Source organism: Ambystoma mexicanum, chromosome 12 (genome assembly GCF_040938575.1).
Source record: "Ambystoma mexicanum isolate Mex_15411 chromosome 12, UKY_AmexF1_1, whole genome shotgun sequence".
Taxonomy (NCBI): Eukaryota; Metazoa; Chordata; class Amphibia; order Caudata; family Ambystomatidae; genus Ambystoma; species Ambystoma mexicanum.
This window is the reverse complement of record NC_090936.1, coordinates 2,165,213-2,192,258: the sequence shown is the minus strand read 5'-3', so window position 1 is coordinate 2,192,258 and position 27,046 is coordinate 2,165,213. Positions and strand designations below refer to the sequence as shown.

General features: G+C 48.3%; 1 protein-coding gene across 5 annotated transcripts in view; it reads left to right on the top strand.

The window, feature by feature from the left end:
- UPF2 (UPF2 regulator of nonsense mediated mRNA decay) overlaps positions 1-27,046 on the top strand; it is a 766,220-nt gene that overhangs the window by 111,247 nt on the left and 627,927 nt on the right. For all 5 annotated transcript variants that reach the window (XM_069627785.1, XM_069627784.1, XM_069627788.1 and 2 more), the window contains exons 4-5: positions 67-227; positions 455-652. In XM_069627785.1, the coding sequence (XP_069483886.1) occupies positions 67-227; positions 455-652 (359 nt within the window). The remainder of the gene's footprint in view (positions 1-66; positions 228-454; positions 653-27,046) is intronic.

Here is a 27,046-nt window from a genome sequence, read left to right as displayed (position 1 = left end):
AAGTAAAGCTGAAGGAAACATTTAGGCTGCTCTTTAGAATTCAATATTTTCAAAATCTCTTTCTAGGCGGATCTTGCACTCAAAAGGTGAACTTAGTGAAGATCGACACAAGCAATTCGAGGAATTTGCCACGTCCTATCAGAAGATGTTAACAAATTCGCAGTCTCTTGCTGATCTTTTGGATGAAAATATGCCTGAACTTCCCCAGGACAAACCAGCACCAGAAGGTAAAAAATTACAGGTTGTGTGTTTATTTTAGTGGAAAAATACATTTAAAAAAAGTTAATGTCCCTACCTATAAAAGGGTGAAGTCTTCAAAAGATGGGATTGTCAATGTTGAGGTTTGAGGCGAGGAGACATATTAAATTCACATTATCCTTCATTATGTGGACATCACCTTAAACTTAGTTTTTTTGAAATTAATGTGATGATCTGAAATACTTTGCACTTCCAGATCACGGACCTGGCATCGATATATTCACTCCTGGCAAGCCTGGCGAGTGTGACTTGGAAGGAGGCATCTGGGAAGATGAAGATGCTCGCAATTTTTATGAAAACATGGTTGATCTGAAGGCGTTTGTTCCTGCTATCTTGTTTAAAGATAATGAAAAATCTTCTCAATGCAGGGACTCTAACAAAGAGGACTTGAGGGGTGAGTTTGTGTTTTTTAATTACTTAAGAATTGTGTATCAAGTTATACAACAGTCCCATTTGGAGCCAGTTGGAGGCTGCCATACCACAGATTCATTTTCATGTTCCTATTTTACTTGTCAGCTGTAAGTCCTGTGAGGATCATATACCGTTTGAAATTTCACAAGGTTCTTGCAATATCGGAATTTGAAATGGTAATGTTTGCTTGCAGTGGCAGTCTGATGCCAGAAGTTTCAAAGCAGGAAAAATGTGAAGGCTAGTAAATAGTTTTGTTTAAAATGGTTATTGAAATTGAAGAAAGAGAAACAATAACAATGTGCTTTGGTTGATGTGGCTTATGCTCATTTTGAGTGTGGGTTGATCCATGGCATTAAGTCAGAATTCCTTTTGGGGGATTCTTGGGCCCCATTAACTTTTGTTCCCGTTTTCTTTTTGGATTGTTTACTTCTGTTTGGTGGCAAAAGTTACCCTTCAATTACTTGTCCTTATTACCATACTTAAGGTACATGGTATCGGGTCGCCCAGCAGGTGCCAAATGTGGGGGTGCCATTCGGGCTCCCCATAGTTGCCCTCTGGTGATTTTAACTCTACACAGGTTTAAGGCAGTAGGTTGGTGGCAACTGTACTGTTTTTTTTTTTTTTTTTTGTTTTTTTTTTTTTTGTTTTTATAATCTAAAAGATTTTTAACAAAGATTTCAAGATGATTGCACTTTGAGATTCCAAAGGCGTCAGAAGTGTCTAAAAGCGGAAAAGAGAAAAGTCCTGCGTAGTTGGTGATCCTGTAGATGGAGCTTATCGTAGAGCCTGCAGCGGGAGGAGCACGTTGAAGATGTGGGACATAATGTTTGTTGTTGCCAGTTGCCAAGACTGTTTGTCACCATCTATCAGTTTATTCCAGCACGATTCTTCATCTTGCAAGGTGAAATTTGTGAAGATGTCTTTCAGGTAGGTACGGCGGATATCCGTCGTTGTAGGGCAAGTCAGAAGGAGATGACGTATAGTTTCCTTTGCCGCGGAGGATTTACAAAGTAGACGATAGGTGTCTAATCGCCAAAATTTCATTTGTTTCCAAAAGGTTAAGTCGGATTCTTAGGTAAAAGTTTCTCACAAGCCTGTTTGGAAATAATTTCAGGTATGGTTGGACGAAGTCAAGTTTCTTGGAGAAGGCTGGAAGATGGTTTGTGAGTTTGTATCGGGTAGCTGCGTCGATAGTGGTAATCCAGTCCAGTTCCTTGATTTTTTTGGTGACTCTGACTGGGTTGCAGATAAGGTCCTCCGTGCTGCAGGCAACTTAGTCTAAGATGAATAGAATTTTGGTTTCCCAGCGAGTAAGCATTTGGCAAGTTCCAAGGCGAAGTTCTTTGCTTATCAACTTGTAGGCGTATAAGGCGTCTTTCTGGATGCACTTCCGATAGAGCAAAACACTGTTACAGTCAATAGTTGATTTTAATGATGAGAGGGTAAGTTCGCGTCTGATCAGTGTTATTGGCGTGGATTTTGGGAGGCCTAAGACTGTTCTCCAAAAGGTTGCTTCCAGATTTTGCCACAGGTCTTGGGGGAGGCTCGGCATTGCGTCTGCGCCATATGTCAAGGATGGTATGACTTTCTTTTTGTAGAAGTCTCGTGCTGGGATGATTGAGAATCGTCCAAATTTGATATCGATAGCTTTTCCTTGTGCAGCTAGTTTTTTGGTTTTTCCATATAGTGACTCTTTCATCGCGTTATCTCTTTGTGAGCTGTCTAGGGTGACCCCTAGATATTTGAAACTCAGAACTTTCTCGACAGTTGTTGGGCCTAGTTTTAGAGGAAGAGTAGGTTTCTTTTTTGCAGATTTCTCTATAACCATCATTTTGGTTTTTGCTTGGTTGATTTCCAGGTTGTTTACCCTCATATATTGTTGTAGATTTGTGAGTTGGCATTGTAGGCCTATTGGGGTATTGTCCAAGAGGATTAAGTCGTCAGCATATAGGAGACGACTGATCTGTTCACCTCCGAGTTTAGGGGGAAAAGCTCGGATCTTTTTTTCTGTATCTTGGAAATCGCCTAAGTAGGACCAGAACAGAGCTGGAGCCAGGGGGCAGCCCTGTTTAACCCCTCTGGCTGTTGTTATCTCTTCTGTTAACAGGCCTTGTTGGTTCAGGCGTACCCGCATGGAGGTGTTGGCGTGAAGGGCTTTGATGGGGTTGAGTATGTCTGGGGGGCATTTCCATTGAACCAGTTTCTTCCATAGTCTTTCTCGGTCGACCTTATCAAAAGCCTGTGTTAAGTCAACGAAGGCGATGTATAAGCGTGGGCGTCCCTCCATGATTTTGCTTTTCAAGGTACTTAGTATTAATATGTTTGCGTTTGTGCCCAGGTTTTTTTTAAAGCCGGTTTGAAGGTTGTCGTGACAGGGTGCTTCGTTCGCCCATGTTGTAAAGTGTTTTAACAGAAGGGACCCAAACAGTTTTCCTATTGGGTCGAGGAGAGCGATCGGCCGGTAGCTGGTAGGATCTAGCCTGTTACCCTTCTTAAAGATAGGTACCACATTGGCACGTTTCCACGTTGGAGGGATAGATTTTGTAGTGGAACAACGTCTGAAAATTTGACTCAGCAAGGGCGCCCAGGTTTCCGGATGTGCTTTCAAATCGAAATTCGTGATGCCATCTGGGCCAGGAGCACGTGATGGTTTTAATTTTTTGATTGACGTTATGATGTCTTCAATGTTGTCTAGGCAAATCCAAGAGGTGTCACTGTTTATCTTCTTGAGGACTGTGGTCGAGGTACTTTTAAAGAGAGTGCCAAAATGCGCTTCCCAGGCCGATTTGCCAATTCCGTTCAACTGACATGGTCGCGCGCCTGGCGTTGTTGAGTGTAGGAGGGACCAAAAGTCTCTAGCGTGGTTTCCTGTTATGGCTTTCAGGATGTCTTCTGCGTCTTGTTGGTAAAGCTTGTGCCGGTGACCCTTTAGCCATGACTTATATTTCGAGACGGCTTCTTTGATAGTGGACATAGCCAATGGGAAGGCGAGTTTTCGTGCTAGTCTTTTTATTTTCCTTAACTCTCTTTTTTTTTCGGCGACCAGGTTGTCGTACTTATGTTTTTGGTCGACTGCAGTTGACTTTTTATTCCTTTGCGGAACTCTACAAACGGTCAGCAGGGGTGTGTAGTCCACCGCCATCAGTTTAGTGCGGTCGTTGTAGAGCTGTGTGATAGTTGTTATGTCCTTTTCCGTGATCCTCAGTCTTGTACCTTGAGCATTGAGGTCGAGATCTGCGGTCATTGAGTGGTTTTTCGGCGGATTAGTAGACCAAGTGGTCTCGAGGAGGTTGTGGTCACTTTCCTTTGTTTTGATCACTTTAAAGGAGACGATGTGTAGTAACAAAGGACGTGATACCAGAATGTGATCAATTGTAGAGTTAGATTTCGCTCCTTCCCATGTAGGTAGTCTATTTGGGTCAGCGAAAACTTGGTCCAGGTTATCAAAAGATCTGGATTTCATGAGATTATGCCATTTGGTAGATCTCTGGTCAATTAGACGCTTTTTCGATTTGGACTCTATTGTCTTTTCGCAATGCTGGCTCGGGATGTTTAGGTCACCAGCTAGGACGACGTAGTCTGGATGGTGAAGTACTTGCGCCCAGTCCAAGTCATGTTCTATTGTTTTAATGAACTTCGCGCAGTCGACAGTTGCAGGATTCCAATAGATGGTGACAATTATTAATTTCTTCGTTGTTGGTTTGTTTGTTTTTTCGTCCCTAGTAGTCCAGTTTAGTTTGACCATCATCATAAAGTGGTTTTCTTTTATTTTTTGTGAGTCTGTTAGGCCCCGACCGCAGCGGATTGCAATAAGCAAACCCGCTGTTGGGCGGCCTAATAGGCCCTTCTTGGCCTCCACTGTGTGGATCTCGTAGCCGTCGAGGACGGGGGGTTGGAGCAGCCATGTCTCCTGAAGACAGATGATGTCATAGTCTGATATGTTAGTAGATCCTGGAGATGTAAGGTGAAGAAAACCTCGAGTGTTCCACGAGCACATGTTTATTTTGTCTTGGACTTTTGGGTTTTGATAGTCAGAGAAGTTGCTGAAGTTCCTTCTCTTGGATGGCTATTTTTGTAAGTTTTGTTTGAGGGCTTTCGGCAGCCACGACCAAAAAGAATGAGAAGACGAGGTTTGTGATGGAGTTGCAGCTGTCTGGTATGACTCGTTTTGAACTGTTCTTTGTAGCTTTTGGTGTTCCATCGAATGTTTTATTCCTTTAGATGTCTTGGGGTATTCGGTTTTCTTGAGCTGTGGAGTTAAGCTTTCCGAGGCTTTAGCGAGTCTAGTATAGTCATGTTTTTGGTTAGTTTTTCTCGTGGGAGGTTTTTGGGCCCTCCGGGTGGTGTTAGGAGATTTATTCCCAGACAAAGAACGGAATTGTCGTGGTAATCGGTGCTGCTCAGTTTCTCTTTTGTGATCTTGGGAATGCTTGCGTTCTTGGTAGTCGCGCGAGTTTATTTCTCTTGATGATTTCGTAAGGTCGTAGCCCATGATTGAAAGATCTTCGAGGGCTGACTTAAAAGCATTGTTTATTGTTTGTGATGCTATGTATAAGTGTGAGATAGCTTTGTGGCCCTTGTGGCTAGGGTCCACAATCTGGAGATCGGCTGATTTTACTAGACTGAGTGTCGGAATGTAGCTGAACAAGTCCATAACTGCCCTTCTGTTTAATGTGACTTTGTCAGTATTGCCCGGAATCTGCTCGAGTTTCCATATCCATCGTGTTTGGGGTTTTGGGTGGAATTTAGCCGAATTCGATTTGTAAGTTCTCCTCGTGGGTTCCTTGGCATGCGGTCTGATTTGTGAACTCTGTGTCTCAACTTTAAGTCTGCATGGTGGGGGGCTATTACACGGTCTTTGAGTTGGTCTTGATAGTTGACGATGAGGTTTTGCTTCGTGCTTGACTCTTTCTGATTTGTAGCGGTCTGAATTTGGTACGGTTGCCAACTTGCCCGGTGTGCGGTCTTTTAGATTAGAGTTAGTCAGAGTCGACCGCTGATTTCGTTCTTTATGGGTGAGGACTGGTGGTTCAGTAGATTTCTGTTCTTTGTCAAGGTTTTCTTGTGGGATAAGGGATCTTCTAAGAAGGTCTGTTGATCCTTGCTCCTCTTGGGTTGGAGTTGAGGATTGGTCTGAAAAGTGTTGAGTGGTATTCATCAAATCCTCTTCAGTTGGAGGTGTTTCGGCTGTTCTTGAGCGGGGATTTTCTGTTTCATGTTTGGCTTTGTTTGCTTTCCCGGGTGCGTAGACTATTCCTTTTTCTTTTAACTGGATTGTTGGGCCTTTTTGGGTAGTTAAGGCGTCTAAGTTATCTAGGGCCCGTTGTTGGAAGATTGGTTCGAAGGTCACTGTTCCAGTTCTTTTAGGGTTTGCTTCTTTCCCTCCTTTTGATGACTTGGTATGCGCTATCGTGATAGTTGGGGGTACCGTTAGATCGATAAGTAAGTGGGTTTGCGTACCTTTGGAAGTTTTTGGTGTCGTCTCTTGTAAAATGGGGCACATAGGTTGGGTCTGTTTTTGAAGCGAAGGTTGGAGAATTTCTTGAGTTTGTTTTTTCTCTGTTGACTGGGTCTTTGCTTCTAGGGCCAGGATATAGCCTTCCAAGAAAGTTAATTTGTGGAGCATTGACGATTGAATCGCCGTATGGTCTTTCATCGTGTCTCCGATTGTTTCATACAGTTTGACAAATGGATTCAAGGCTATCGACAGAGCTGACATCAGGGTACAGGTGTCAAGTTTTTTTGCCTGGGGGTCGTTCGAGGGTGTGAGCCTATGTGGAGACGGTCTGCTTCTAAGGGGCGATGGTGGTCGTGTAGCTGGCGTTGTAGCAGCTGAAGTTCTTCTGGAGGGAAGGTCAAGAGAGTGTCTTCTTTGGTAGTTGTAACTGTCCAGATTTGTATAAAAGGAGTCTAAAGTTTTCTCAAACTGAAGTCTGTTTTTTGCTCTGACAGGGTGATTGCTTTCGGTGTCCCTTTCCTGAATCTGTTGCATGGGTTTGAACACCTCGCCTAACGACGATGGTAAGCTCTCTGTCAATTGTACTTTGTTGATGTTGTTGTCGGTTTGTCGAGGTCTCGGAGCCTTGTCAAGGGCCGAGTCTTGTGAGGTTGGTTCAGTGGTGCACGTCGTGGGGGGGTCTGTTGGTTCCAAAAACGTCCGACTATGCACCGGGAGTGTAGTCCCGTCCTCTCCCTGGGACTCTGGATTTAGAGGTTGCGATTGGGTCAGAGTTTCTTGGTTGGTGCAGTTTTGACTATGCAAAAGTGGTTGAGTAAGGACTGAAGTTGAGGCCATTGTGTTGCTGGCTATAGGCACAACTGGTTTGTCGATGAATACGGTTGGTGAGGTTGCAATTGTAGCGTTTGTCCCCCCCTCATTTTCCGACGTTATTTGCGGAATTATTGGGGTGACTTGGCCTGAAAAGTGCATTTTCGGCGGTGGCCAGGCAGATGCTGATCTGTTGTCTTCTTTTGTGAGTGGGTAGGGTATTTTTCTATTTGCTTGTATCAGCCTGCGATATTTACGGGGGGGAGTGATTGCGTCTGCGGCCTCGAGGATTTCCGCGTCGGTCAGTTCTTTGCATTTCTCTTGAATGGCTTTGGAATGTTTATAAAAGAAGTCTGATAGGAGCTTCAAGGGGCGTTGTGGTTTTTTAAGGCCCTTTCTTGGGGCTTTTGATGGTGCCCGTGATGTTTTGGAGGCGGTCACTTGTTTTAATGCGGGTTTGGCCGAGTTCAAGGATTTTCCTTGTTTAGAAGGTAGGTCTTGATTGCTGTTTTTTTTGTTGGAGACGTCCTGACGCCGAGGTCTCTTTTTTTTATTGTCTGGGGGTGAGGCCCCTGTTTCGCTTGGTGATGGTGGATCTAGGGAGATCCCCTCGTTTTTATCAGCATTAGGGTAGGCTGATGTGGGGTTGAGGGTGTCTGCATTGTGAGTTAATGAAGCTGTCAGAGCTTCGTCAGCAGGTGGCGCTGTTGTGATCTCGCCTCCACTCGGCGGCGCCTGGGGAGCGTCCTCAGCTCCTGGGCCGCTCGGGCGCTGTGGCTTTTGTGCCTCGAACCGGCTCCCCCCTGAGGGGTCGAGAACCGGGGCCAGAGCCCCCGACGCCCCCCGTAGGAGAGAGGATACGCCGCCTTTCGCGGCGGCGCCGTCTAGTCTCGCCTGGCTCTGCAGGCACGCCGACGCTCCCTGCGCGTTGGGAGGCCGTGGAGCCACCTCCACTGCCGAGGTCCGCCCCTCGGACGACATTCGGCACCCTTCCTCCGAAGCGGGCCCCTCTTCCGGGAACTGCCGGCCGCCGACTGCAGCCTGTCGGGCCGACGTGGTCTTCCGCGGCAGACCGGGCAGCACAGCTGGGGGACTCGACGCGACCGCCCCTCCGGGCCGCCGCGGAGCTCCCGGCAGTGTCGCGCCGGTTCGCGGAGTTGGAGTAGAGGCCGCGGGCAGCGTGGGCGATGGAGGTTCCGCGTCCTCGGAGTCCGGGTCGAGGTTCGTGGCGGATTCCTCAGGTGAGTCCGCTTCATTGAGGACTCGAAGTTGGTTGAAGGTTCGAACGCCTAGGGGCGTCTCTGTTGGTTTTTTGCCAGAACTTTTTCCCAAGATCATATTTCCTTTGCCCAGGTGCGCTGATGTTTTGAGTCTGCAGCTCTGGGGTGGTAAGTAGTCGTCTAATGTTGCTCCCTGAGTTGCAGGGGGATGATGAGAGTTAACTGGGTGAATTGCAAGGATGTTTTTATGTAACAATTTTGCACTGCTTCTTAGAAGTCGGTTTGTCGAATCTTCAATGTCCTGTGATTGTAGCGTGGATGGTGAGCTGGAGTCTGGGCCCGTCCTGCCTGACATGACTGCAGGACTGCCACTCTCCGCCACTCCGCGCCGCTCCGCGGTGTAGTAGGTGTTTTATGCTGTAGGGTGTAACAGGAAACACACCCCCAGCAGTAGAGCACAAGGAAAGACTGGGTGTTAGAGAGGAGACTGCAGGACTGCCACTCTCCGCCACTCCGCGCCGCTCCGCGGTGTAGTAGGTGTTTTATGCTGTAGGGTGTAACAGGAAACACACCCCCAGCAGTAGAGCACAAGGAAAGACTGGGTGTTAGGGAGGAGACTGCAGGACTGCCACTCTCCGCCACTCCGTACTGTTTTTGGATTCACCTGGGGTGCATGCCATTTTTCCAAAGTGGTAGCCCAATCTAACTTTTTGGTAGCTACTGTGAGTACTAGTGGTTTTCTTTGTTTATTTATATTGTTGTGCTCTCTGCCATTTTGTGTCTCCAGGCTTCATTTGTTCTGGGTGACTGAGGTAGCCTTAACATTGCTGACCGCAAGAGTTCTTTGTGAGCCCACAATGGCAGCCTCCATAATGGTCATAACGGGATTATGCCAGTATGGGTCCCTGGATTGTCCCTCTCACTTCCTGTGGAGCTGGCTTTGGCTAAGTGGCAGTTCCAGTCACTAACCGGAATGGTTGGTCATCTTACCCTTTGCTTCTATCCCTCTTTAGTGATTGGGAGGCTGGCCTTTGGCCAGCCCTTTTGTGCAAGGGTATGTAGGCGTCCTGCCCCTGCTTCTCTCTTGCTGCTTTGTTCCTGCAAATTGGAGGTGGTAGGTCTGCCGCCTGTTAAAGGAGTTTTCCTGCCAATTCCCACAGTTTTTGCCATTTTTACAGCCTGCACTTGACAAAACTTGCTATATGCCGTGGCTTGGGCATATCCCAGTTTGGGTTTTTGCCATTGCACGGTCCAGTTCAGGCTTCATGAAGACTTTTGCTGACACCTCACATCAGCTGAGTCGAGTCCTTCACTCTGATTTCTGGTCCGATTACCGCTGATTCCTGCCAGGATAATCTACGTTTGTTGTGGATCGCTGCTGGTGCCCTCAGGGGTCATTAGACTTCACTACTACGCCGTTCAGCTTTGGACCTTCGAGATTGCCTCCAGCTGTTGTCCTGGTAAAGTTTGCTTCTGTGCGGCTTCATTTTTTGTTAGGAACCCGGGAACATGCTCCCAGAGGCTCTGTCTTCCTGGAGTAGTCCTTGATGAATTCTTCAATACAGGTTTGTGGGTCGATGTCTTGCGAAGATTCTTTTTGTTTCTTTTTTTTTGGTTCCTTGGATCGGCACTGGCTCAGGGTGGGATTCCTTGCGAGCCGAATCCTCAAAACTCTATCTGTGGTAAGGGCCGTTTACTCATTCGGTTGTTTTGGACTGTCCGAGTCATTTTCACCAAAGTTACCAATGCGAGTACTTTTTGGGTCCTGGTCCCCCTGACCTGTCCCTGTGGTCTGGGGGGAATAGATTCCGTGGAGGAAAGTCTTCACTACAATACCCATGGAGGTCTGTGCTGCTTCTTCCTCGGAGGCTGTTTTTCCATCTTCCTGCATATTGGGATCTCGCCTGGCCTTTCCTGGAGTTGATCACTGCAGATTCCGCACTTTTGGGGTCAAGCTCACATTCCTCCACTAAAGCGGGTATGGCCCTTTAGCTCTTTTACCATGCATTCCGATGGAACTTTGAACTTGTGCTGTGTTTTTTTTTTTTCAACCCTGACCTTGTGCTTCTACGGATGGGGAATCGCTCTGTCTTGTAAAGTTTCTCGTACAAAACTGGTCGGGTTTTATGACCATATAATTTCAAAGAACAATAATGGCAGATAACGGTCTTGCCACAGGAAGTTTCTCTTGGGTTTGTGGCTACTATGAACAGAGATGCGATTCTAGTCTGTCCACGTGTAAAACACAGAAAAACACCACATGGAACTGCTTACTCTTAGTTGAAAGCACATGTATGTTTTTTATTTGAATATTTTCACCTTTACTATGTTGCCTTTTTAAGTTATTTTTTAGAAAGTAACTCAAGCTTGTCTTTTCAGTTGATTCCCCACAGGTTTATTGTTTCAGCAGGTGCGTTCCCCCTGTTTAGTGCTGAATTAGCACCTTTAACACAGACCAATCGAAACTAAAACACCCAAACCCTACAAACCCAACATCTGGTTTTCAGAAGAACTAGCCATTTTACTTAGATACCAAAGGGCCCTCTAATATCTCTGCAAAAAACACTTGTTCCAAATAACTGCACAGCCTTTGCCACTGCCGCCCATAAATATAAGAAAGCAGTAGTCACTCTTGAAGCCAGCCAATTCTTACAATGTTGGTTCCAGCACAAAATAATTATTTTCCATCCTTTGAGAGCTTGAAACCCCCATCTTCACTAATGTTGACACTCGCTCGGATAAACCCTGGTGTACCAACCTTAAGATGCTTTATCACACACAATCGAGACTCTCTGTGCTAAAAAGCCCTTCTTGCAACCAAAGCCCCCACGCACAATGCACCTAACCATCCCAGCGAGGTCCAGTCATCTTCTCCCCCCCCTCTTTTTGTGTTCTGCCAAGTTTCACAAGGCAGGTTCTAGCTGCCATTCTTTCGCTAAAACACTCAAATTTCAAAAGTGACTCCTTCCCACTCACTTAGTAAAGCTCTGTGCCCCCACCTTACCACCCATCATAACCGAATTTGCCAACACCTCCTTTCAGACTTGCAATGTTCCCGCTGTATCAAGGAAGCTTGGATTACCCCACTCCTAAAAAAGCCCACACTTGATCCTTCCATCCCCACTAATTACTGCTCTATTACCAAAGTACCATTCCTGCTAAAAATACTTGTCCGCCTTGCATACGCACAAGTCCAACCGTTCCTTAAGCAAAATCATCTACTCTTTAAAAAGACAGTCCGGTTTCCGCCCAAAACATAGCATGGAAACAGTCCTGCTTGACTTTAAAATCCAAATGGATACTATCCATCCTCCTCCTACTGCATCTCTTGGCTGCGTTTGATCTAGTGGACCACAATATCCTCTGCCAACATCTCGGCCAACACTTTCACTTCACACTTTGGTTTCAGTACATGATGATCTTTGTCGACTGGCTGACGGTGGCGAGTGATAACTCTAATTTTGTTAGATTTATCAGCTGCGTTCGATGCAGTGGACCATCAACATCGTTATCTGGCAGCGGCTGGTCTGTCGTGTCAGGTTTTGTCTTGGTTTGCCTCTTTTCTGGCCTACCATACCCAAACCTTGACGCTTGCTTCTTTTTTCTCAGCCGCCTCTGTGCTGTTGTATGGTGTCCCACAGGGATCCGCCTTGTCCCCGGCTCTCTAACATCTACATCCAGCCTCTTGTCTTGCTCATCTGCTTTCACGGTTTTAGGTGCTACTCCTATGCTGATGATGGGCAAATCATCTTCCGGTTGGATTCCACCCAACCGGCCCTAGTATCTCCGCTTAGGGGGGTGCCTGTTGTCTGTGAGGATATGGATTGGCGACAACTGGCTGAAGCTAAATAGGGACAAGTGGGAGGGCCTGGTGGTGTACCCACCCCACACAGTCCTTACTCGGTCGCTCCCTCCTCTGTTTCAACTTGTTCTTCTGCCTATTGAACTTGGCCTCTGCCCTTCTCCGGTGCTTGAGGTAAAAAAACTTGGGAGTGATCTTTTCAGCCTCTCTCTCTATGGACGCTCAAGTGGGGACCTCTGCATGGCTGGTTTCTTCCAACTTCGAGTCCTTTGGAAGGTCTTGCCATTTCTCCCTAGCCGGCTTAGGCCCATGGTTACAGCCGCTTTAGTTTTATGTCGGCTGGATTACTGTAACTCTTTTTCGAGGGGATTGTGTCCTGACGTATTACACATCTATGACAGGTAATGACCACAGCTGTGCTACTTCGGAAAATTTTGGCAGAGGGCGTATTGCGTCGATAGGTTGATCCGTTGTCCCTCGAGGGCCTCTGTCGATCGTCAGCATCAGCAGATGTTATATATAGGACACACGGCGCCCGTAGCCTCGGTTCCATTTTTTACGCACACGTGTTTGCTTCGGAATCTCGTCGCCCTCGATTTTTTTTTTCTTCGATAGCAATTTCTTCTTCTTCTTCTACTACCCAAAGTCAGGTTTTAAAAAATGCCAGGACTGCGGGTCAAAGATGTCCATCACAGACCTGCACGACATCTGCCTCTGGTGCCTCGGCGAAAGCCACGCCACTGACGACTGCTTTGATTGCCAGTCCCTGATGTCCAAGGCCTTGCGGGAACGTAAGAAGAAATTAAAGGTAGGTAGGGTGTCTAAGCCCCATAAATTGAAGTCCGCAGGGCTTTCGACCGATGACTCAAGGGGTGACTCTGCGTCGGCGAAAATCCAGGTCTCGGAGTGGTTCCCGCCATTCCTCTGCCTCTTCGAGGCACTCTAAGAAGCGCCGCCACCGGTCGGCGTCCTCGTCGGAGGACTCCGCCAGACGGTTGACTTGTCCCACCAAGTCTGTCGCAAGCCGAATGGGATGCATTCCGCTAGCAGATGATGGTGATTTTCGAATTGCAAGGCACAGTTCCGCCTTCGTAAGAAGCCGGCAGGGAACGGGCTTGTTCCACCACTCGCACACCTCTGGGCTCGGCGGTCGGCGCGATCATCGGGAGCCATTGAGGTCCTGCTCGGAAGAGGGAGATCGCCATAGCTGTGCCAGATCCAGGTCCCGGTCCTAGACGCCATTGAGACCGTCGGAACCTGTGAAGTCTTCGAGGAAGGTGTCAAGGCCATCGGTGCCGTGTCCGTCGAGGGACGCTCTCGGGGCTCTGCCATCAATGAAGTTGTCGGCGCCTCGTTCGACGCCGTTTGTGGAGAATTTTCCAGAGGTGCCCCGCAGGGCTGTTGAAGCTCCGAGGAAGGCTCTCATTAAGTCTTTGAGACCTGTTTTTGAGCCCTACTCTGTTCCTCCTCTTGGATTGGATTTGTTCCAACCTTTGGAGTATATTCCGGAGGTGGAGGAGGGGTCTGATGATGAGATGGTTGTGCCTCCTCATGTCCCTGATTACCTTTTGTCGGGCACAGATGGAGGAACTCCGTCAGTCCTTGCATGACTCCAGCGGTCTTGACATCTCTCTGGAGATGGAGTATTGCAGGCCTGAGCCTGGGACGCATGCCGAATCCTCCTATAGGCGTCTCATGTCAAGGGTGACTGAATACTTGGGGGTGGTCTGCTCCACCTGTTGATTTTGATCAGGATGATCTGACGGACATCCTGGACCAAAGACCACCCACTCACCTATTGGTGCCGTTGCATATGGCTTTGCAAAGGAGGGTAGCGGCGGCTTGGACTGCTGCGGAGAGTCTCCCGGCAGTTAATAAGTAGCTTCCGAAAAAATACCGCCCAGCCAGTAGTGACCCCTGCTACTTATCGATGCACCCTACTCCGGAGAGTTTGGTGCTGCAGGTGGCTACGGTCCCCGCGAAGCAGCCTGCGTACCCTAGCATCCCTCCTGATGGGGACGGTAAGCGCTTTGATGGTTGTGCGAAGAAGGTATTTTTATCTGGGTTGATGGCGGCCAACTCCACTTGTGCCTTGGCGAGATTCACTCGCACTCTGTGGAACTGTGCATCTTTGGCTGCTGAGCATATTCCCGGAGGGGAGGAACGGGATGGTTTTCTAGCCCTCCTGCAAGACGGCAAAGATGCAGTTTTCTAGCACTCGTGCAATACAGCAAGGATGCCATGTGCGAATCCGTTCAGTCTGGTTTGGACACAGCAGTCTGTGTCAGCTGGTCCATGGCTGCGAGCACCATGATACGTAGGTTTGCGTGGTTGCAGAAGTCTGGGTTTGCGCCTGATGTGCAATCCTGGCTTCTGAACATGCCCTTTGATGGCGTTCTTCTGTTTGGCATCAAGGCTGACGAGGCGCTTGAGAGGTTGCAGACCTCCAAAGCTGCAGCAAAGTATTTGAGCGCTGCAGTGCGTCAACCTCCACCTTTTCGTCCTAGGGGACAGCAATGTAGGGGAGGTTCCTTTTCGGTACTACTCTTCCTTTGGTAGCTCGAGAGGAGCTGCCAGTCAAAGGGGACACCGTAGGAGTACCAGAGGTGGAAAGCAAGGTACTCGAGGTGCGAAAGCCACTTGGGCAGTTGCCTCTTTGCCCTCAGGCACTGCCGCGTCCGCTCAGTCATGAGGCCATGTCCCATGGTTCGCCGGTTGGGGGAAGACTTGCGCAGCATCTTGGAGAATGGCGAGCCATTACTTCAGATGTGTGGGTTCTGGAGATCATAGCCCACGGCTACTGTCTTCCCTTCCGGCAGAGGCCTCGCGACAATCCACCGGGGAAGCTCTCTTTGAAGCGTCCGGATCCACTCCTTGCGCAGGAAATCCTATCCCTGCTGGAGAAAGGCGCCATAGAAATGGTTCCTGTAGCGGAGAGGAACAAGGGATGGTATTCCCCTTATTTTTTGATCCCGAAAAAAGACTGGGGATTGAGACCCATCATGGACTTGCGTTGGTTGAACATGCTCCTCAAAAAGGACAAGTTCAAGATGGTAACTCTTTCTCAAGTCCTCCAGGCCCTTCAACTTCAGGATTGCTTGGTGTCTCTCGACCTCAAGGATGCTTACTTTCTGTCATGATCTCTGCTTCCAAAAGGTCAGGGTTTTCCCAACTCCCTTGGAAGCAGATCCATAACCCAGGTTCCGAGTGCCAACCAGTCCCAATTGGGACCTTTTGGACCCAGTCCTGGCGCCAGTGGCACCAGGCTCATAAATATGCCCAGTCCCAGCGCTGGAAGCGCCAGGCTCATAATGCTTGGGTGGACTTACCTGCAGCAGACCATGCTGCTTACTTGCCTGCCAGTTGAGCCTCTGATCCTCTTCTGTTTGGAACTACTTTTCCTGTTGGGTGGGGCAGGAGCCACTCCCTAGGTTCAGAACACTGGAACTCTTCTGGAAAGCAGGAACTCTTTTCTTACCTAGGCGTGGCTGTGGAAGGAGACACCTAAGCACTACAGGAGGCTATTTAAACCACACCCGATGGATGAATCTTGCTTTGCGTTATTCTGCATCCTCTGCAGCAGAACGCTCATCGTGTCTTCTGCATCTGATCCTGGGCCTAAGGAAAAAGGCTTACCATCCTGAATCCAGTCTTCAGCAACACCTATAAAGACAAGAAAGAACAGGTTAGCATTACGGTCTTCAGTGACAGCTCTTCACTTACCTGGTCCATCGGCTGTCACCAACGCCTTGCGCTGCATTCCGACATCTGAAAGACAAAGGCTTACCTACTCTTCGTGCGCTCCGGAGGTCTTCACACTGCATTCCGGCATCTGAAAGACAAAAGCTTACCAACTCTTCGCACGCTCCGGAGGCCTTCGGCGCTGCATCCCGCATCTGAAAGACAAAACAAGGTGCGTTTAAAGACATTGGGGAACTTTAATACTCACGTGCCATTACTCCTTTCCACATATAACCCAGTGGGTATTCCGGCACCCTGCAGCCGCTCCGAACTTGTACCTGCAAAATAAAAAGACCGTTAGAGCGCATCGTGAAGCAGGCAACAAGCGCTTACTTACGTGCTTCCAGGCGCTTCTATTCATCACACGGGCTCCATCTTCAACTCACTTCAGCCGTCATCCACCATCGCCGGAACCCTGCAAAACAAGAGACCTCATTACTAAAGACTTTAAAGACATTAGAATTACTCGAAACTTACCGTTCGTGCAGTAAACGACGGACAGCAGTCCTCTGAAGTCAAGAGGCCTGCTCCCCTTATCCAGTGAAGCAACTGGTTACAGCACCCTGCCCCGAGGCAGATGGAGAGCACGGCGTTCACTTACCTAAGACATCTTACCCTTCGTCAGAGATACAGTGCACTGAGGTCCAGCCCAAAGAGCCAGCCGTGTGTTACACATCACCTTTGAAGATACGGTATACGCCCAGTCAAGACCGGCGCCTCTACGGGAATCAGGTGAGCGTTACAGAACGCAAAGCCTACCACAAAACTCCCGTCCAGGCGCTATGGAAACCTCGGATACCGACCAACTAGCCCAGTTACTTGGGGAACCAAGGGCAGAAGTGCATGCAGCCCGTCAGGAAACGAACGCTCTAAGAAGGGAACTGATTATTTCCAAGGAGCGAACAGATGATCTCGCTAGACAATTGCTACAGCCACAAGCCGGACAGACCCCGTTACCCGCATCTGGGGGAAATCTTCCTTCTACATCCTCTATGAATCCAGTGCAGATCAACCTACCTGGGAATGTACCTCTGGCTCCGCCCGAACGATTTTCTGGTGACCCAAAGAGGTTTGCAGTATTTATGTTACGTCTCCCACTACCCCATACACTTACCTGGGTCCACGTAACCCATTGACCCTCAACCATCCTGTTAGATCACTGCATGGCAGACCCGGCGTTTATCGCCCCTCCCGTTCTTGGCAGCTGAACTGGAGATTGACATCTCGCTACAACGCAAAGCGTTGCCCACGGAGACCCGCGCGTCACGTATCACGTGACCCCTGAAATGATATAAAAGACTCCCGGAAACAAGGAGCGTTGCTTCACAGCTGTTTTCCTCCCGGATCACGTGACGCTACTTCTACGCTTGTTGAAACTTACGGATTGTTTTCTTTTTTCTCGACCACGCTTTGTATCACGGATTGCCTCGCATTACCCTTTTACTAACCGAACTTTTGGATCTTCAGTTGCCGATCTACGCTTTGCTCCACGGACTGCTTCTGCCTCACCCTCCTGTTCGAACTTTGGTCCTCTTGTTTACTTGACTTCGGCTTCGTCTCTGGACACTCTACGGATCACGTCTGTCTGCTTGGTAACCTGGCCTCCGGCCTCCACTCTAGGTGTTTACCTACCCATATTCCTAGCCTCCAGCAACTCCTGCTCCGGGGTTCAGCCTTTTCTCACATCTCTGGGCCACCTCTTGTACAGATAGGTAAGCAGCACCAACTTACCTGTGGCTTTAGTTGTCCTTCCTGTTCTGTGCATAACTGCCTAACCTTTTGCCTTACAGCGTTCAAGGGGTTCTTCCGGCTGTTCCCAAATCGGCTCGACGGACTTCCACCTGTGGCCTCAAAGACCGCACAGGCAGTATTTCTGGTGTTGTCTGTGTGGTACTTGGGGACGGAGGTATTTATACTCTGCACGACCAAGTCCATAACAATTTATCAATCAGTGCCGGTTGCATTTCTTATGCCGGCCAGCAGCCTTTCCAACTGATCAAGCTAAAGTAGCTTTCGTGCTTTCGTACCTTAGTGGCAATGCGGCAGACTGGTCGATCCCTTTAGTAAATCAAGATGATCCGGTCCTCCATGATTTTCAAGCTTTTCAGCTCAGTATGGAAAAACTGTTCGCAAGACATTCACAGGGGCAAGCCTTGGACAATGAGCTTCTTTCGTTGCGACAAGGTAATCAAGACCTTTTAGCTTATATTGCGTCTTTCAACAGACTGATAGTGGAAACTCAATGGCCTGACGACAAAAGGATTACGCTGTTTTATAGAGGTCTACGTGGAGAGCTCAAAGATGTGTTAGCCCAAGTAGTGAATCCCCCACAAGATTGTTCGGACTATATAGACTTAGTCGTTCAAATAGATCACAGACTGCAGAACAGGACGGCCGATCGTTCCAAGTTTGATGCTCGAGTATTTTCCAAACCGCCAACTCCTTCCAAAGGAGTAGACTCCGGGGAACCCATGCAAATAGGGGGTCTGAAAGGTCCTCTAACACAAAAGGAGCGGGAAAGGAGAAAACAGTTGCAATTATGCCTCTATTGCGGAAACTCAGGGCACTTTCTTCGAGACTGTCCGGTGAAACCTGCCAAGAAGGCAGTAGGAGCCGCAGTTACCAAAGTTACAAACTCTGAGCAGGGAAACGACCTCGCCCGACAAGAATAGAGGTCCTCTTGCCGAGCTTGAAAACCAGTTCCGTGACCTCGCATTTCGTGATACCTATGGTCCTCATTAGCCCTGATAATCCGGATCGATTACATGCAATTGAAGCTTACGTCGACAGCGGTGCCATCGGCAATTATGTGGATCATGAAATGGTTTTGAGGATGAATCTAACTTTGTCCCAAGGCTGTAAAGGACGTCATTACTACGGTGGACGGTACGGAGATAGCCTCCGGGCCAGTAACGCATACCACTCGAGAAGTGACGCTAGTAAGTCAAGATGGACACCATGGGAAGATCGTGTTCGATGTGATCAAGGCCCCTCAGTTTCAGATTATTCTAGGAATACCTTGGTTAGAGAAACACAATCCTCTGATCGATTGGCGAGCAAGAACGGTCCAGTTTCCAGAATGTCTCTACTTGTCACCCTCCACCTGGTGTTGCACTGGTAGCAATTTCTTCAGAGACTCCCGAGTTACCTCCCGAATACCTAGAATACCAAGATGTTTTCCGGAAGGATCAGGCTAACTCTCTACCTCCTCATAGGTCTTATGACTGCCAGATAGACCTGATACCTGGATCTACTCCTCCTTGTAGTAGAATTTATGCCCTCACCGAGCCTGAGAACCTTCACCTTCGACAATACCTGGATCAATACCTGGCAAATGGGTTTATTCGTCCTTCCAAGTCCCCTGCTTCTTCAGCTTTGTTCTTCGTTCCAAAAAAGGAAGGAGACCTTAGAACTTGTATAGATTATCGCTCCCTGAACCAGATCACCGTTAAGAATAGATATCCGTTACCTTTGATCCCTGAACTCCTGGACCAAGTCAGAAAAGCATGCATATATACAAAGCTGGATCTTAGAGGAGCTTACCACTTGGTACGAGTAAAAGAGGGCGATGAATGGAAGACGGCCTTCCGCACCAAGTATGGGCTATTTGAATATCAGGTCATGCCCTTCGGACTTTGCAATGCCCCGGCCGCCTTTCAATATTTTATGAACGATGTCCTCAGAGAGCTCATAGATGTGTGTGTTGTTGTTTACATTGACGACATCCTCGTTTATTCTTCATCGGAATCTGAACATCGGAAACACGTGAAAATGGTCCTCGAAAGATTGCGTCAACACAAACTTTTCGCTAAGTTGGAAAAATGTGTTTTCAACGTGACTGAAGTTGAATTCTTGGGATTCATATTATCACCTGGCGGAGTGCGTATGGATTCAAAGAAGGTCGATGCAGTTCTCAAATGGCCATCACCATCCTCCGTAAAAGGTGTGCAAAGCATGTTAGGCTTCGCTAACTTTTACCGCAGGTTTATCCCCGAATTCTCTCGAATAGTCCAGCCCATCACTGCCTTGTTAAAGAAAAACAAATGTTTTGAATGGTCTATCGAGGCGGAACAAGCTTTCCAGGATTTGAAGACTAAATTTATCTCTGCACCAGTCTTAAAACACCCTCGCCCCGAACTCCCCTACATCGTGGAAACTGATGCTTCAAGCCTTGCCATGGGGGCAGTTCTATCACAAAAGGACCCGATAACCAATCAGTTGCATCCCGTGGCATTTTGGTCCTGCAAATTCTCGCCTCCTGAAATCAATTACACGATTACTGACAAGGAACTTCTGGCTATCAAGTCTGCCTTTAAGGCTTGGCGGCATTATCTGCTGGGGGCCCGACACACCGTGACTGTGATTACGGATCACCGAAACCTGCAATATTTGAAAACCGCAAAAGCCCAATCCTCTAGACAACTCCGTTGGGCATTATTCTTTGCCGAGTTTGACTTCATAATTACCTATCGACCTGGTACAAAAAAACGGTAAAGCTGATGCCCTTTCTCGGATGGGAGTGGAAGAACACTTGATCAACCCTAAACCTGTACCAATCATTCCCGAACAAAGAATTCTGGGTGTAATCGCCACACAATCCATAGAGGAAGTTAAGGATAAAGCCAGGCAACTTGTAACTCCAGCAGACATACAGAATTGGCATCTGCAGGGAAAGGACTTTGCAGTAAAGGACAACTTATTGTATTTCCAAGAACGATTATACCTACCCAGCACAGATTTACAGAAAAAAGTAATCTCTTGTTATCACGATTCTTTAATGGAAGGACATCCCGGTATAGCCAAAACCTCAGAAAAGATCAAGCGCTACTTCTGGTGGCCGTCTTGGAAAAAAGATATCAGAGACTTTATAATGTCCTGTGGAGTATGCGCCCAAAACAAGAGTCAAAAGGAAAGACCAGCAGGCCTCTTACGCCCTATTGACATCCCACCTCGCCCTTGGCATACGCTTTCTATGGACTTCATCACCGATCTACCTCCATGCTCCAGATACAATACGATTCTAGTAATCGTGGACTTATTCTCCAAGATGGCGCATTTCATTCCGCTCAAAGGCTTGCCAACAGCAGCAACTCTGGCCCGAGAGTTTCTCGAAAACATCGTCCGACTGCACGGTTTTCCTTCGGTTCTAATTTCGGATCGAGGTAGTCAATTTATTTCTCATTTTTGGCGAAGTTGCTGTCGGTCGGCTCAAATTGATGTGAGACTATCGACCAGTCACCACCCTCAGACCGACGGACAAACCGAGAGGACCAATCAAACTCTGGAACAGTATTTACGCTGCATGCTGCAACAAACTGAAAAAACCTGGAAAGACATCCTTTGGATAGCCGAATATGCCTACAATAACTCTGTCCATTCGGGAACTGGGAAAACCCCGTTTTTTCTTTTGTACGGCAGTCACCCTCGAACCTCGGAGTTGGATCCTCTCCAAGATCTTGAAACACCAGCAGTAGAATACCTGCATTCTACAATCACCCAAGCCTTTAAGGAAGCTGTTTCTCACCTTCAAAGGGCTAAAGAACAATACAAGAAAGGAGCAGATCAACATCGGAAGGAAGCCCCTCAATATCAAGTAGGGGATCAAGTCTGGTTATCCACCAAATATCTACCTCTAAAAGGGCCACGCACATTCAACCCAAGATACCTTGGTCCCTATTCCATCACTACCATAGTAAACCCAGTAGCGGTCAAGTTGGACTTGCCCCCGCACATGAAGATACATCCGGTCTTCCACGTCTCTCTATTAAAACCCGTGCAACCTCAAACCCGACTAACTAAATCTCCAAAACCTATCCTAGTTGATGGAGAACTCGAGTTTGAAGTCAAAAGCATTCTGGACTCCAAGATCTCCAAATCTAAACTATTTTACCTAATTGACTGAAAAGACTACGGCCCCCAAGAGAGATCCTGGGAACCTGCTGAATATGTCCACGCTCCTCGCCTAATCAAAAGATTTCACCGAACATTTCCTGACAAGCCAAAACCCCCGGAGAAGCCCGGTTTGGGAGGGGCCTTGAGGGGGGTACTGTCATGATCTCTGCTTCCAAAAGGTCAGGGTTTTCCCAACTCCCTTGGAAGCAGATCCATAACCCAGGTTCCGAGTGCCAACCAGTCCCAATTGGGACCTATTGGACCCAGTCCTGGCGCCAGTGGCACCAGGCTCATAAATATGCACAGTCCCAGCGCTGGAAGCGCCGGGCTCATAATGCTTGGGTGGACTTACCTGCAGCAGACCATGCTGCTTACTTGCCTGCCAGTTGAGCCTCTGATCCTCTTCTGTTTGGAACTACTTTTCCTGTTGGGTGGGGCAGGAGCCACTCCCTAGGTTCAGAACACTGGAACTCTTCTGGAAAGCAGGAACTCTTTTCTTACCTAGGCGTGGCTGTGGAAGGAGACACTTAAGCACTACAGGAGGCTATTTAAACCACACCCGATGGATGAATCTTGCTTTGCGTTATTCTGCATCCTCTGCAGCAGAACGCTCATCGTGTCTTCTGCATCTGATCCTGGGCCTAAGGAAAAAGGCTTACCATCCTGAATCCAGTCTTCAGCAACACCTATAAAGACAAGAAAGAACAGGTTAGCATTACGGTCTTCAGTGACAGCTCTTCACTTACCTGGTCCATCGGCTGTCACCAACGCCTCGCGCTGCATTCCGACATCTGAAAGACAAAGGCTTACCTACTCTTCGTGCGCTCCGGAGGCCTTCGGCGCTGCATCCCGCATCTGAAAGACAAAACAAGGTGCGTTTAAAGACATTGGGGAACTTTAATACTCACATGCCATTACTCCTTTCCACATATAACCCAGTGGGTATTCCGGCACCCTGCAGCCGCTCCGAACTTGTACCTGCAAAATAAAAAGACAGTTAGAGCGCATCGTGAAGCAGGCAACAAGCGCTTACTTATGTGCTTCCAGGCGCTTCTATTCATCACACGGGCTCCATCTTCAACTCACTTCAGCCGTCATCCACCATCGCCGGAACCCTGCAAAACAAGAGACATCATTACTAAAGACTTTAAAGACATTAGAATTACTCGAAACTTACCGTTCGTGCAGTAAACGACGGACAGCAGTCCTCTGAAGTCAAGAGGCCTGCTCCCCTTATCCAGTGAAGCAACTGGTTACAGCACCCTGCCCCGAGGCAGATGGAGAGCACGGCGTTCACTTACCTAAGACATCTTACCCTTCGTCAGACATACAGTGCACAGAGGTCCAGCCCAAAGAGCCAGCAGTGTGTTACACATCACCTTTGAAGATACGGTATACGCCCAGTCAAGACCGGCGCCTCTACGGGAATCAGGTGAGCGTTACACTTTCATGTGCCGATTTATCCCAAGCACAGGAAGTACCTGAGATTCGCGGTTGGCGACTTGCATTTTCAGTTTCGGGTCCTGCTGTTCGGATTGACCTCCGCCCGAGGGTCTTCACCAAGCTGATGGTGGTGGTAGCGTATCTCAGGAAAGGGGGGATTCAAGTCTACCCCTACCTGGACGATTGGTTGATCAGGGCGCGCTCTCCCTTGCAAGCCCTAGATCATCTGTCCATCACCTGCCACTCCCTTCACAAGCTGAGCTTCTCCCTCAATTTAAAGAAATACCATTTGACACCTACCTAGAGGCTCCAATACATCGAAGCAGTGCTCGACACATCCCTGGGGCAGTGTTCGCCTCCCCAGGTGAGGGCTCATCACATTCTGCAGATGGTGGACAAGTTTCAAAGTGTCCAGAGTCTCCCGGCGTTCGAGTTCTTGAGGTTGCTCGGCCTCATAGCATCCTGCATTTTCCTGGTGCCAGAGGCCAGGCTGCGGATGAGATCTCTGCAGTGGGCTCACAAGATGCAGTGGTCGCAGTTCTCTGGCAGGATGTCGGATCCCGTTTAGATTCTGCCCTCGGTCGCCCAGGATCTTCTGTGGTGGGCCGTTGAAAGCAATCTGATGAAGGGTGCTCCATTTTGGCAACCATGGCCGGAGGTGACTATCGTGATGGACGCGTCCCTCACAGGTTGGGGAGCTCATGCCAACGAGTTGACAGCCAGCGGTCGTTGGTCTCTATCGGACTCCAGACTCCACATCAATTTGTTAGAGCTGAGGGCCGTCAGGCCAGCCATGAAGGCTTTTCTGCTGTCTGTGCGGGGGAAGAATGTCCTGATTATGACGGACAATAGAGTGGCCATGCACTACCTCAACAGAAAAGGTGGGACAGGGTCACTCCCGTTGTGCAGGGAGGCGATGCAGCTCTGGTTATGGGTCATCCAGCAGGAAATTTCGATCTAAGCAGTTCATCTGGCCGGAGAAGAAATCGCGGCGGTGGACGCTCTGAGCAGGCAGAGCACGGTCTCTCACGAGTGGGAGCTGGCTCAGGAAGTTCTGTTGGAGATCTTTGCCCTTTGGGGAACCCCACAAGTGGATCTCTTCGCCACCAGTGTCAACCGGAAGTGCGAGAGATTCTGCTCGCGGGAATTTCCTCCAAGAGGAGCCTTGGGGGATGCGTTCGTAGTGGAGTAGTTCTTCCACTGCTGTACGCGTTTCCCCCAGTCACCGTCATTCCGCAAGTGTTGCAGAGATTAGAGGTTCGGTTCCCGGATGATCCTCATTGCTCTGGCATGGGCCAGGAGAGCGTAGTACCTGGACCTTCTAGACATGTCCATCTGCCCTCCACGCTGTCTTCCCTACCGAGACGATCTGCTCTCATGGGAGTGGGGGCTCGGGTTCTCCATCCAGAGGTCAAGTCTCTCAGCCTTCATGCTTGGTATCTGAAAGGTTGAGGTATAAGGATTGGGACCTCCCCGAAGACATGATGGAGGTGTTGCTTTCGGCCAGAAGGCCCGCAACGAAATCCCTGTACCGTTGCCGTTGGAGAAAGTTCTGTGACTGGTGACTGGTGCAGGGTACAGAATGTGGATCCTTTCCAATGTTCTATTTCTTTGTTTTTTTTCTTTTTTGCTTTCTTTAGCCCACAAGGGCCTGCAAGTGGGTACCATTAAGGGTTACTTGGCGGCGCTGTTCATATTTAAGCGCTCGTCTGAAGAATGTTCTTATTTTAAGATTCCTTTGATTTCTCAGTTTCTAAAAGGGCTAACTAATGTGTTTCCACTGTCGTCTTTTCAGGTGCCGGGATGGGATTTGAATTTGGTTTTAAAGTTCCTAATGGGAACTCTGTTTGAGCCCTTACATTCTTGTCCGTTGCGACTGTTGTCCTTTAAAACTGTATTTTTAGTTGCGGTTACCTCCGCACGCAGAGTGAGTGAGTTGCAGGCACTTTCCACCAAGCCACCCTTTACCGTGTTCCATAAGGACAGGGTTGTCCTGCGGGTGCGGCCTTCTTTTCTTCTAAAGGTTGTGTCGGAATTCCATTTGAGCCAGAAGGTGATTCTTCCGGCGTTTCATCCTCCTCCACATCCTGGTAAGGAAGAGGAGAGGCTCCATAGGTTGGATCCTAGAAGAGCTTTGAGTTTCTATCTCTCACGGATGTCCCGGGTCAGAGTGGATGATCAGCTATTTGTTGGTTATGCTGGAAGGCGCTTGGGTCATGCTGTTTCCAAGCAGACCTTGTCTAGATGGATCATTTTGGCGATCTGAGTGTTGCCGTTTGGCGGGAAAGGACCCTCAATAGGCTTACAGGCTCACTCCACTAGGGTTGTGGCTGCCTCCACTGCTCTACAGAGGTGTTCCTATTTGCAATATTTGGGAAGCAGCCACATGGGCCTCTGTCCATACTTTTGTGAGACACTATTCCTTGTACTCCATCCATGGCAGGATTTGGCCTTTGGTAAGGCAGTCCTTTATTCAGCAATTTGATTGGGCATTCTAAAATTATAAATTGTAAATTCTTTTCCCACTTCCATATGTTGGGAATCTGTCATAGATGTGGAATACGTCAGAGACACAATCCCCTCGAAGAACAAGTTACTTTCCTTATCTGGTAACGTTCTTTCAATGGGATGTTCCTCTGACGTATTCCACATTGAACCCTCCCAGCCTGCCCCTCTTCAGAATTTCTAATGCGATTGCAGCTTACCTTTCCGCAAGGTTTTCTGCAGTCATACTGGCAGGTGATTGGTGCCACACATTCTGGGAAAAATCTACAACTGAGGCTACGGGTGCCGTGCGTCCTATATAGAACATCCGGTGACGCCGACGCTCGACGGAGGCACTCGAGGGACAACGGATCGACGTCATAGACGCAGGACGCCCTCTGCTGAAATGTTCTGAAGCAGCATAGATGTGGAATACGTCGGAGGAACATCCCATCGAAAGAACTTTACCAGATAAGGTAAGTAACTTGTTCTTCTGGCTCAACCGTTGTATCTTCATCGCTTGCAGCTCGTCCAGAACTATGCGGCTCGTATCTGTACTGGTACGCAGTATGGTGCTCCTATCTCTCATGCTCTCCGGTCTTTGCATTGGCTCTCTGTCCTTCAGCAGGTCTGTTTCAAATCGCTGGTTATATTTCACTGGGCTTTCTATGGATCTGGCGCTGAATATCTACAGGAAAAGTTCTGTCCTTAAGTGCCTTCTTGCGAATTATGCTTTAAAAACTCTCGTCTTCCGATCCCCTGCTACCAGTTCGAGCGGGTTGGGGGGGAGAGTGGCGCTCCTTTACTGTGGCAGCTGCTAAATTATGGAATTCTCTGCCTGTATCTCTTCAGGATCCTAAAAATCACCTGACCTTTCGTCGGCTGCTAATAACGCATCTGTTTTAATAGCTCTTTCCTTTTTTTTTTTGTCCTAGTTTTTTAAACTCCCTGTATCGGTCTTGGCGCCAAGATGCTTTGGCGTGCGTGCTCTTTATAAATACAATTAACATCATATAACACCGGAAGCCACCTCTTGGATCAAATAATTCCTCAGTGGTTACACCACTAGAGTACTCATTGGTGATGCAGCGGCGAAGCCCATCTCTGCTCCACTAGGGGTCCCTCAAGGCTCCTGCCTTTCACCCCCACTGTACAATACATATACTAAACCCTTATTCGATCTCCTTGATTCACTGGGGATCATCTACACCAATTTTGGGGAGAATTCCTCTCTACCTTTGTCTTGGGAGGATAGCTCGGGGGCAACGTGCTCGCCTTGTAATCAAGACATGGAGCAACACAGGTTCGATCCCCGGGTCTGCGCTTAGAAACCTCTGGGTATTATAAATAACCTATAATATCATACCTTAGAGACCTCTAGCACTGGAGAGAGCAAGAGCTTTTTCCCACCCACATATGTTTTTTGTGATTAATACTCTTTTGACTTTGGAGTCTCACAAACTCCATAGGCATCATCTTTACATTGTGATACGCTGCACCTTCAGTGCAGTGGCACAGGGAAGTCAC